Raw genomic sequence first — 12,593 nt, forward strand, 5'->3', positions numbered from 1 at the left:
CACACACACACACACACACACACACACACACACACACACCCTCCAGCCCAGAAGACCACATGCATACCAAGTCAACTTTATTGTCAGCAAGCTGACAAGGCTGTGCCTTTTGGTTGGGTGCAATGCTTGCTTTATGCAAAGTGGGTATCTTTACAGGGCAAAGGCCTAGGGATGGAAAACTCCACTAGGGACGGGGAGCAGTTGCAGCTGGGACCAAATATAGCATGTAGCCAGGGCAGGGTTTACTGATGGCAGCAGTTGCCATTAGGTCTGGCTGGAGGCTGTGCCTGTCAAGCATGGGAGGTAACAACTGCTGTCAGGTCTGGTCATCTGATTTCCTGGAAAGGGCTGCGGACCTGAGATGGAGGTTGTCAAGTCAAAATGAGGGAGGACATACTGACATAATAGGCATATATATTTTTTCTGGTATATATGTTTTGTACTAAAAATTAAATTTCAGACAAATGAGTTATTTCTGAGAGCTTGTTTGGAGGTTCTAGCAGGGGAGCGCAGCTCCGAAGGACCGAAGACCGGTCCTTCTCTATCGGGGATGGTCGTCCTCTTTGACGGATCGCGCAGCTTTGGGAGGGACGCACATGGAGCCGTGAGGGAGGAAGGGGACACCCGCCTAGCCAGCCAGGTCAGCCGAATCAACCCTGGCGATCAATGGGGTGACAGATGTCACAGCCAGATCGCCCTCACATCCAAATGAGTTATTTCTGAAAGGGATAAAGTAAAAGAAAAATCATGAAGGTAGTTTTTCCTCCCACTTTCATGTCTAGCCATTTTACTTCAATACTTCAGTCAGTGTCAGAAACCTGATTTAAGATTTCCACAACTGAATAAAGCCTTTAAAAAGCTAACGAGGCACATTGACATGAATGTAATGATTAGAAATGAAGACGTTGTCTGTTTTGGATTTTACAATGCCCAACAGTTCTTATCACTTGGGAGGAAGTGTGAATATTTTATTCCAAGTTCTCAATTTGTATATCTTTCTTCCATTCAGCATTGATTATTTACTCTAAGGACACAGAACATTTCTGTATGTTTTTTTCTGCCCTGTACTTGCCTCTGTGAGGACACATATACTATTCTGTAGTTTATGTACTGTTCATGTCACTAGTGAGCTATTTAAACATAATTTTACAAATTAAATTCTATGGTTAAAAGATGCACCATCAATAAGACCAGTAAATAAATTATATGTGAAACAGAAAACAAAGAAAAATAATAAAAAGTATGTGTATGTATGTGTGTGTGTGTGTGTGTGTGTGTGTGTTTATGTGTATGAGTGACAAAGGGAAAAAGAGACAGACACAGAGAGACAGAGTTACTAAATGGGGCCAGGAAAGGCCCAGTTTTGAGGGTGCTAACAGTCTCCTGGGCATACCTGCAGGAAGAGCATTTCAGACAGGAATTAGCAATACCAATATCATAGGAGCATCACTATTTTGTCCTACAGCCTTTGGTATTTTTATCCCAAGGTATTTGAGTTGATGTTAAAATTTTACTTTATAAAGTTTAAGGCATGGAACAATTGGCTGACTAGAAGAAAGAGTGTCTCTGATGAGACTATATTGTGGCAAGGTAGGAGCTTTCCCAGCTGGTACAGTGTGTACAGCAGAGGTCAGCTTAGTGAACTTCTTATAGATATGGTCAGTGGACAATGAAAATATAAAAGAGATCTGTAAAAGCACTTGGCTGTTTTAACATACCTTCTGCACTGGTCCTGCCATTTGACCCTTTGAGCAGCCCCATTTCTCAGAAGAGGAATCTTTTCAGAAGGGATGGCTCAGGGGAACACAGTGACTTGTTCAAGGTTGCTCCAGTAGAAAGTGACATCCTGCCACTTACTGAGTCTAGGCTTTATCTGCCTATTTTTTGAACATGCTGGCATTCTAACTTCCTTGCAGAAGACGTGGTGTCATTCTTTTGGGGGACCTGAGTGATCTTTCTGGCATTTAAGTCTATCAAGTAAGTACCAGCAGGGTATTTTCTCCTGCTGCTCTGTGTCTGTAAGGTAAAAATCTAAACTCCTGTGTGTGGCAGATAAGACCGAGTGAACCGGCTGCCTCTTTCTTACCCCTGGAGGGATGTTTCCTGACACCACCTCATTTGAAGTTTATGTTCTTGTGATTCAGAGCTAAGATTTCTCTGCATTTAACATTCTTCTCTGTGTCTCTATGTGTGTGCAGATGTAATCTCAATGCCCTCTGCCGGACTACCTCCTTTCCCCTCTGGGGACTGACTAGTGTGAGCCAGAGGTCCCTCCTGGGCTGCGGGCCTTCCCTGCCTGTATGTGGACACCCACCAGCAGTTTTTATAAGGCAGTATCATTGATGCCCCCCTTTTTCCTTTCAGTATAGCCCTCATATCCCCAGCGTCTAACCTACAGAAATGTCCAATTACTTAATTGGGGGGCTAGTAAGTTCAGAAATCCTATCAAGTACTCTTCATAAGGCACCATGCCGTTTCCTGTTTGCTGCTGTGAGTCCTGACTTTCTTGAATTGGAACAAAGTACAGGTAGACACGGTAGCTGGGTATTTTTAAGTACACAAGAGTTTTTTCCATTGGCTGCCTAATAGCTCATTATTTGGTTCTTTTCTGCATCTTCCCTTGAATAAAAAAAGTACTGCTGAGTTTGGAATTAAATGTGACAAACTCCTGATGAATCATCTTGGAAATTGAAATCAAAGTGGTTTCAATTTGTTGCCTACACATAATAACACCCAGTGAAGCTTAGCTTTCACTCATTTGTCAGTTCAGCTTATTTCTAATTCAACAATCATTTCACATCTTCTCTCTCCACCCCCTGTAGATAATGTGATGTGGGAATGCTAACTTAGGTAGATTGATAGAATTTGCCTGCTCTTTTGGATACAAAGCTGGTGCTTTGTGAAGGGCAGCACCATCCTGAGCCAGCCATCAGAGGCTCCAGGAACTGGGCAATTTTCCTAGGTGATCTTTAGTGCAGCCCTCCTCTCCTGCTGTTCTCTTTTTAGTTTTGTGCAATGGTGACTGGCAAATGATCAATAAGATCACTTTCTGATATTTGTCCTAATTACCTCATTTTTACATTTAAGACTTAAAATGTGACTTAGCCAAATACTCAGGTGGTGATAATAGTAAACAACCAAAAGTTCATGCTTTCTATCTGGCCCAAAATACTATATGGATAGAAATATTTATGCAACTATGTTTTAGACAAATGTAAGCCATGCACAGTATATGGTACATTGCTTTTTTTTCACTTGTACTTCACCTTTGTAAATGTGACTATATCTTGAAGTGTATCTCTCTAGCATTGTTTTAAGAAAAAGTTTCAGAAGAAGAAATCAGTCAAAAATGGAAACTTGTTCTTTAGTTTTATAGGCTAAAGAAGCAAACACAGCAGGAAAGAATTTCCAAACTTTATGGTAGACTATTTCTAAAATATGTGTGTTTTTTTTAAAGCCACTAATTGAAAATACTAAGTAGAAAATGATCGCAAGCAAAATAACAAACCTAGAGGGGAAACATACCACCTGTTTAAAACTTACCAAATAATATGCCAAGAAATGGAGACCATTAAATCAGAATGGATTTATTACCTCTGCTAGTAAGCAGTAGATAAACTCACTGAGCTTTCTGTTGTTAGGAGTACTTATGTATGTTTTGTACTTAGAGCAATTTGGCCATATTCTTCAAAGAGATGATATTTTATTCACCTCCTGGAAAATTGCCTTGCTACTTTTTAGAAGAGGCATGAGATAGAATCATTCTTCACACTTTCCTTTTTAAAGTCTTGACTTTTACGCTGTTAGTTTTTACAGCCTGAAATATTTTAGAATATCACTTTTAATTCCAAATGTGAAAGATTTCAGAGCTTACCCATAAAGTTTTTCACTTTTTTTTTTTTTTGGCCAGTCGTGGGGCCTGAACTCTGGGCCTAGGTGCTGTACCTCAGCTCTTCAGCTCAAGGCTAGTGCTCTACCACTTGAGCCACAGTGCCACTTCCAGCTTTTTCTGCTTATGTGGTGCTGAGAAATCGAACCCAGAGTCTCATGCATGCAAGGCAAGCTCTCTACCATGGCGACACCTTCCCAGCCCCTCACAATCTTTTATAAATGTTTCAGTCAAAAATATTTATAATTATGAACCATGTCATTGAACATTGGTGGGAAGAATGAGAAAGATTTGAATGTACCCTAAACAATAAGGAAGCCCCCCAAATTGCATGACATGTGAGGCTGGGTACAGGATGCTGAGGTATCTTGTTGAGCAGGTGTTGAGAGGTGACTTGCATTTTCCTAGTGCAGGGGCTGCAAGCTCCTCAGTGCAGAGTGCATTTCTAGGAATTAGGACCAGCTTCCCCCTTTGTAGAAGGAACAACTTAGAATCATGGGAAAACAGTTTTGAAGCTTTACATTTTGTGTAATTCTTGAGGAGCAGGAAGTCTGTCAGAATGGATAGCAGAGGGATATTTTGAGTGGACCAGTGATACACTTAGGGGAGATTCTTAATAAAATTTTAGTTGAATATTGGAAATAATTAAACTGGAGACATTTCTTAAAGAAGGGAGAGAGACAGTAGTCATGGTAATAAGAAATACTCAGCTCAAACTTAACCAGGCTTAGCTGCCCAGTCTCACTTTATCTTTATGAAGACACTAGATAAACTAAATTGCTCCTGTTTTAGAAATGGAAACCTTGAATACTTAGGAGGCAAGTACTAACAAAAACTAACTCAGATGACAATTCTTTTGCTTTTTCCCCCATGAATAGTTTTACTTTTTCTTAGAAACCTTCTCACTTTCATGCTTTATACAATCAATTGAAATACTGAAAAATCTTCCTGTATACCAAATAGTCCATAAATTTGTCAACACAAGCTTGTCATCAGATGATTAATAGAATGCCCCATTCACCATTTTATTAAGACAGTTTCAAAAAGAAATGTATTTAGAGTTGAACAGAGTGCTATTTTGTTTAAGATTCTGAAACATTTATCATTAGAGATGATAACAAAGGACTGGAAAATAGAGCCCAAGTCAGATATCCAATTGTATACTTCAACCATGTATTTTTACCTGTGCATTTATGAGCAATGTAGAATGACTTAAAATCTATCATAAGTCTGTCATTTGTATAAGGACTTTTGTTTACTTTCAGTGAGAAATGTGTACACATAGGTTATAATTTTAAAAGAAGTCTTTCTCTACATATCAAATAGTAGGGTTCTTAGATGCATTGTGCTTGTTATTTTATCCCTGCCAATCACTTTCTACCCTCAGGGCTTAGTTCTTAACCCATTGGTAAAACTGCCATAGACTTTGGACAACCCTCTTCTCCCAGATTGTTACCATTAAGTAAGATTCAGTACATGTGTATTTAATGCTAGGTATGTTCCCCTCTGGAGAGCAAATATTAGGTTTTTGTTCTTAAATACTTCTTAGACATGAATAGATTTAATGTACAAAAGACTATGAAAAGAAAGTTATCCACACAAGGGCTAGACAGTTTCTACTTAGGAAAGGAGAAGAGATTGTAAGGAAAGGAGAAGAGATTGAAGTTGTTTAAATTGTGTGGGGAGTCTGTTGGGTGTAATTTGTTGGTTTAAATTGTATTTTTTCTTTTACTTTCTTTCCTTTTTTTTTTTTTTTTGTGCCAGTCCTGGCTCTTGGATTCGGCCTGGGCACTGTTCCTGAACTTTGGTGCTCAAGGCTAGCACTCTACCACTTGAGCCACAGTGCCACTTCTGGCTTTTTGCCTGGACTGGCTTCGAATCATGAGCCTCAGATCTCAGCCTTCTAGTAGCTAGGATTACAGGGGTGAGCCACCAGTACCTAGCTTGTTCTTTTCTTCTTTTTCTTTCTTTCTTTTTTTTTTTTTTTGGTTGGTCATGGGCCTGGGTGCTGTCCCTCAGCCTTTCAGCTCAAGGCTAGTGCTCTACCACTTGAGCCACAGCTACACTTCTGGTTTTCTGGTGGTTATTAGGACAAGCAAAAAACGTCAAGAGCTATGTACATATGACCATATAAGATGATGTTAAGCGAGATGACCCCCATGACAGGGACACAGTGTTTTTTTCTTTCTTGCTATTGTTTTTAATGTACTTATAATGCTTTATGTGATTATCTTGTTTCTTTTGTATTTTCCCCCCATGGTATAGCCCCTTGTTTTCACTGTATCTGATTCTGGTGTCCTGCCTCTTGTATATACATCTTTATAATTTGGGGAAGGAAGGGGGTATAATGAAATGCTCAAATAAGAATACAGGTTGACTCATTGTAACAATGAGATGTACAAGATACTATGTTGAAAACAAACTTTACAATTTCTGTGGGGTGGGGGAAAGGAGAAATTGGGGGAGGTGGGAGGGAAGGGATGCTGGGGGAAAAACAAAGGAGGAGGTAACAATGCTTGATAGGAAATGTACTCATTACCCTACTCATATAACTGTAACCCCTCTGTACAGGATTTTTTTTTTGGTAATGGGGCTTGAACTCTGGGTGTGGGCACTGTCCCTCAGCTCTTCAGCTCAAGGCTAGTGGTCTACCGCTTGAGCCACAGTGCTACTTCCTGTACAGTATTTTTACAATAAAAACCATATATGGGAAAAAATTGTCTCATGGACTTTCCTGCCCAGGCTGGCTTAGAACCATGATCTTTAGATCTCAGCCTTCTGAGTAGCAAGGATTACAGGCGTTCACCGCTGGCACCCGGCATATTTTTTCTTTTAACAAAGAAATCTGCCCTGAATATTTAGTTGAAGCACAAATGAGATGTAGAAATTCCTTATTTCCACAGCTGGAGGGATTTATAAGGATTTATTGTATATTAATGGTTAGATTCTTGTACATTCATAGGATTTTGGTCTTAGAAATGTGATCATCTAGCAAAGCTCCTTCATTTTCTCTCTGAGGAAGCTGAGTACCTGAAGAATCAGGAGGGGGATCAGTTGCTCCCCCTGTGGTACGCCCAGGGCAGCCTTGGTTTGTGATTTTGTGACAGGCTTACATTCAGATGCCTTTTGTGAATTATGTGTACATCTTCGTCAATTACTGGTCTTTAATTCATTGAGTGTAAGGTTTGCGTCCAGTTTATATTCACAGAATAATGGAGACAAGAGTGTTTTAAAATAGGTTACTTTATTTGTACCTCTCAACAAATTTTGAGAAGCATGTGCTTTTTGACATTGTTTTATAGATAAAGAAATAACTGAATTGCCTCTGTAGGAATCAGGGGAACTGGAAGGTAAAAGTAGAGATCCAGTTCCATGTGCTTCTTTTTCATGCAGATGATCTGTGTAAAACACTGTTAGCCTCTAGAAAAGGCGAATTCATGAAGTATATATAAATCCAAGGTTTTCTCATTTTTTTTTGTCCACAATTCTTAAGAGGATCAAAAAAGAGACTACGTTTGGTAACATAGACTTGACATTGACAAACTTCCTATGTAGTATATAATAATGGTCTTTACACATCAGAAATGCCAACAGCTTACGATAATTAAAAATGTCTTTCTGAGGATCAAGAATCTGGATTTTTCTTCCTCTGATTTGCTTATGTTAAAATACGTACCCTGTCTTCCTAAAAATAAGTGATTGAGTTAGTGCTGTTCAAATGTTAGGTTTGTTGTTCAGTAATTCTAGAACCATGACAGCTCTGCTGTTCCTTACTGGCATTCAGTCCAACTTTAAATAAAAGATGAACAATTGATCACATTTTTCCTCTGTCCGCTATTGGATTCTGAGTTTTGTTTTACTTGAGTAATTTCACTATTACAGTAGATCTGCTAAAAATCATAGAATCATTATTCCACTGACCCCCAAGGCAAGTATAGTAAACATTTGTTAGACTCTTTGTAGTCGTTCTAGAAGTGTCTATGACTTTGGGGACTGGGATGGGTTTTTGTTTCCTCACCCACTCCTGAAGAAAACACTCGCCTAGCATGGAGCCATGTGCAGTGGGGTGGCTGAACTGTGACTTTGTTATTGAGAGCTCTTAGAGTGGCCCACAGAGACTCACCCAGAGGCAAGGAGCGTGAGCATTTCTTATAGTTATCGTAAATGGTCAGGTGATTAGAATAAAAATATGATGTAGGTTTATGGTAGTTGAGAAGCAAGAACACAGTTGTTTTTTAAGTGAACAATAATTGATAAAGTAGAGAAAAATGGGAGTCCAGAGGGCTGTTTCTATACTTGGCTCTCTACCCTTTCTCTGAGGTCTGTAGTACAAGTGACGCACTACCTCTGACATTTGCCTTACAGTAGTTGTAACCCTTGATTAAGTATTAGCAGTGTCCGTGTCTTTGTTGTTGTTCTTTTCAATGTACTTCTTGATTTCTTTTTCTTTTGTGTCCTTCCCCCCCCCTCCCCCGGCTTATGGTTTTATCCCCTGTTGTCACTCTATTTGATTTTGGTACCGTGGGTATTGTATATGCGTTTGTCTGAACTAGGGAAGGGAAGGGGAACAACAAAAGGGTAAGACAAAGGACAAAGTGGGAACGTATGCAACAATGATACTCACAAGACACCATGTTGGAAATGATCTGTACAACTTGTGGGGGATGGGGTTGTGGAAGGGAGGGTGGGAGAAAATGGGGGAGGGGGTAACAGGTTCAACAAGAAATGTAATCATTCCCTTACTTATGTAAGTGTAACCCCTCTGACATCACCTTGACAATCAAATTAAAATTTAAAAAAAATTAGCAATGTGAGGGACCAAACAGGTGCCCAAAGATACAGTCTTATTCTCTTTGCTAGTTATTTGCTCATATTTGCATAGTATGTATACAGTATATTTTCCTGTTTTTTTCACAGGCTGATCCCAAAGAGCTAATCAAGATGGTCACGAGGCACGTGACTCGACATGGGCACGAAGCCTGGCCTGAGGACCTTGTGTCACTGACCAAGCAGTTACACTACTACAATGAGCGGCTCCTGGATTTCACTCAGGCTCAGCTCCTTCAGGGGCTCCGGAAGGGTGTGGATGTGCAGAGGTTTACCGCAGACGATCAGTATAAGCGGGAAACCATCCTTGGTCTGGCAGAGTAAGGCATATTTTACTCTGATGGGAGGATGGGTTTAAAATGTAGAAGAACACATGAATTACCAGACTACATTAATTGTCATCCTTGATGCTTCATTTATGTTTGTTATCAACAGGTCTTCTTCTAGTCCTTTTAAGGATACATGTGTTTTCACAAGTATGTCAGTCAATGCAGACAACATTTTGAGCCTGCAGATTTATATAGTAAAACTAGAATTATTTTTTTTCAAAATATTTCCTGTAACTTTAACAGCACCATAGAGATTATAACCAGGTTAGAGGAAATTAGATATTGTCAGGGTGAAAGTATGATGCTTATGGTAGAACTTTTAAAAGTCAGATTGCCTTTATCCTTGGATAGAAATCTCATGTTTCAAAGTGCACAGAGTTTAATTTTTCTTAATTATGTTAAAAGTTGGATATAGCATCAGATACCTTTATTGATCCTGAGTTTCAAGAGGGGAAGAGAAGTGAATTGGTTCTAGTTGACTCTCCTCATCAGAAATGAATAACAAATACCAGGCTTTTATAGGAGATGGCAGTACAACTCAAGGCCTGAATGGAGGATTTGTTTTCTAGTTATGAAACTGTCTTTAGTTTTAATATTGGTTTCTGAGTTTTGTTTTATTAGTTCAGATTAAGTGAGAGGAACTCACTAGTCAGAAGATGAGGAAATCTATTCATCATGTGATTATTAAGTAGAGCTATTTTGTATTTAACATGACTTTTGAGTGCATACCATCAGTAAGGTACAGTATGAGGTGCTCTATAAACTTTATCTAATAATACCTTTTATCTCATCAATAACCCATAACATAAAAAGTTGGTACTGTGTGCCATGAAGTCTAAGCTTCTAGCTTTGAAACTGATTTAAATTGTACCTACATCTAGTGGTGATTCATCTCTCCTGAAAATTACTTTAAGATAACTATGCAGAATGGTCTTGATTATGTTAATAGTCTGCCATTTTCACCCATCATTTAAGTCCTTCTCACAGTGGTCAAACAGCTTTGACACCCTCTGATGAATTTGTATCAGTCGAGCTTCTTTGCTAATGGAAGCCACTCTGCCTTCACTTGAGGATAAGGCAGGACTGGGAGGATCAAAAGTGTAAGCAGTAACGAGCCATTCTAGTGGAATAATTCTCATCATCTCTTTGTCCTCCTGAAGTCCTCCTGAATTTTTGAGTCATTTCATGTCCAAAAGTGACCCATAGGATATCTTGTAGTTCAACCTCCTTCCTTTTTGGAAGAGCAGTCTGAGAACCCGATAGATTTAAAGAGTTGCTCAAGTTCATCAGCCAGGAATTGAGCCTGAATTTCTTCACTATAAATGCAATGTGCTTTTCCTTTGGGTATTTTGTAATTCTTGGTTCCATGTTCATAGTTTCTTAGAACAGAATTATTCAGAGTAAAAGTTTATAAGGTAAGGTATGTCTTATATCATTAGTTACATTTTGCTAGAGTTTTGTTTCCTCACTTTTTTTTTCTTTTAAGTATTCACCAAGCATATGCTATTTGAAGTATGTCCCTGAGGACAAATATATGCTTTTGATAAATATATAATAGAATTTTCCCTACATTCTTGCTTAGAAAAATATACACCAGTCTTTGGAAGACTTGTTTAAAGTGCCTCAGAGTTTCCAAGGGTTCGCAGCTTTGTCAGTTCTTATTTGGAAATGGCTTTGACTGTCTTGCATAGAATTGTAAAACCTGTTTTCTCCTATTTTGCCATTCTTCACTTGTATGTGACGTGCCCATTATTCATTTTTTTCACTTATTATATATATTATATATATTTAATGGCAGTCAGTGCCATTTATAAATGTATTATATCTCTTCCTTATTGTCTATGTGTCTTAGATTCTACTTTCTCAGGGGTCAGGCAGGAAGGGTAGCTTTGAAGAGGGTTAACACAGTTTGCTTCCTTCCCACCTTTATCAATGATAAACATTAATTATTTATTCAGCATGTACCTATACCATATAGTGTGCATGCCCCTATAATATGAAGTATGAATTAGTAATGACACCTACTCTTAAAGAATTATTTAATTATATATAGTCAGTATTCAGTAAATGCCAAAAAAAAATCATCTAGTGATGACCCATTTCATAGCCTTTATCTTTTTTTACATAGCCCATAAGAAAACAATGGCCTTCATAGTTTTAAATGATGTGGAACAACAATTTTTTTTAAAAAGGATTGTGTTACAAAAATTATATGGCAGCAAAATCAGAGGTGTTTACTATGTGGCCCTTTATAGGAGATATTTGCTAACCCCTAGCTAATGAAACACACATATGGTGTAGGGTAAATATGGTATGGGTAGTGTTGGTGATAATAGAGATTTTATTTCTGTTTCTGTGGTTTTGCCCATTGCCTTGTAAGCAAGACTTCCATCATCTGTTTCTCTGCTTCTGGAAATTCAAATCCTGCAGAAAACCTTAATGTTTACTGTACTCTGACTATTTTCTTGGAATTCTTACACCCCAGAATCACAAATCTATTTTATAGGTTAAACTTTCTCCAGATCTCAGTTGCCTGAAATATAAGATGCAATGTCTTTATGCCCGAGGACCCTGTGTTTTCTTAGCTGTGACCTACTTTTTTCATTTGCCAAAAGTCCATCTGTCTTTTCCTCCTTTTGACCACCCCTGCTTAGTTGAAGTCTATCCTTCAGCCTTCAAATCAAGCTGGTTACTCTCAGCCCTGTTTTCCTAGTACTTTCTGTTTTTTATTTTTATTTTTGGCACTATTAGAACTATATTACAACCATATCTCACATCCTCCACTAGGCCGTGAGTTCCTTAAAAAAATAACTGGTTTGTTTTTATATCCTAAACAGCTAGCAAAATACCTACTTTCTCAAGTGTCTACTTAGGGGAGAGGTGTAATAGTTTCTGACTATAGTCTGAGTATACACAGCAGAGTTATTATTTTAACCTCAGCACTATTAACATTTGCCTAGCTAATTCTTAGTTGTGGGAGATCCATTTTATGCTTTTTTGAATATTCTAGCACCATCCCTGACTTCGGCCAACTAAAGGCCAATGACACCCTTCCCCTATTTGTGACTGTCAAAATGTTTCCAATAATGATCAAATGTCCCCGGGTGACAAGAATTACTCTTGGTGTGGGAACCACTGGTAGACAAGTCATGGTTAATTGTAGTGTATCCAGCAATCCTTTTCCCATGTTTCCGAGAACTGAAGTAGCCAAGTCTGTCCTGGACTGTATAGCCATCCTCATGAGCATCTGTTTACTGATTAGGGTCATGTATTTCTTTTCTTACCTTCCATGTACCTGATGGACATTCCTGAAGAACTCTTGAGGAGAATGTCTACAGCATTGCTCTTTCCCTGGCCCAGCGCTATCATGTCTCCCAGTGGGAGGTCTTTATGACCCATTTGGAGTTCCTGTTTGCAGACAGTGGGTAAGTACACAACTCATTGCATGTTTTTTTTTTATAAATTTTATTTTATTTTATTTGTGAACATACTGTACAGAGGGGTTACAATTGCATGGGCAGGATAATGCGTACATTTCTTACCAAGCA

At 38.7% G+C, this 12,593-nt stretch overlaps 1 protein-coding gene across 1 annotated transcript in view; it reads left to right on the plus strand.

Annotated features, from left to right (window-relative positions):
• Nucleotides 1-12,593, plus strand: part of Nbas (neuroblastoma amplified sequence) — a 284,959-nt gene that overhangs the window by 192,426 nt on the left and 79,940 nt on the right. Inside the window, exons 40-41 of the mRNA XM_013013552.1 lie at nt 8,807-9,036; nt 12,360-12,470. Coding sequence (XP_012869006.1) covers nt 8,807-9,036; nt 12,360-12,470 — 341 coding nt within the window. The remainder of the gene's footprint in view (nt 1-8,806; nt 9,037-12,359; nt 12,471-12,593) is intronic.

Source organism: Dipodomys ordii, unplaced genomic scaffold, assembly GCF_000151885.1.
Source record: "Dipodomys ordii isolate 6190 unplaced genomic scaffold, Dord_2.0 Scaffold20, whole genome shotgun sequence".
NCBI lineage: Eukaryota > Metazoa > Chordata > Mammalia > Rodentia > Heteromyidae > Dipodomys > Dipodomys ordii.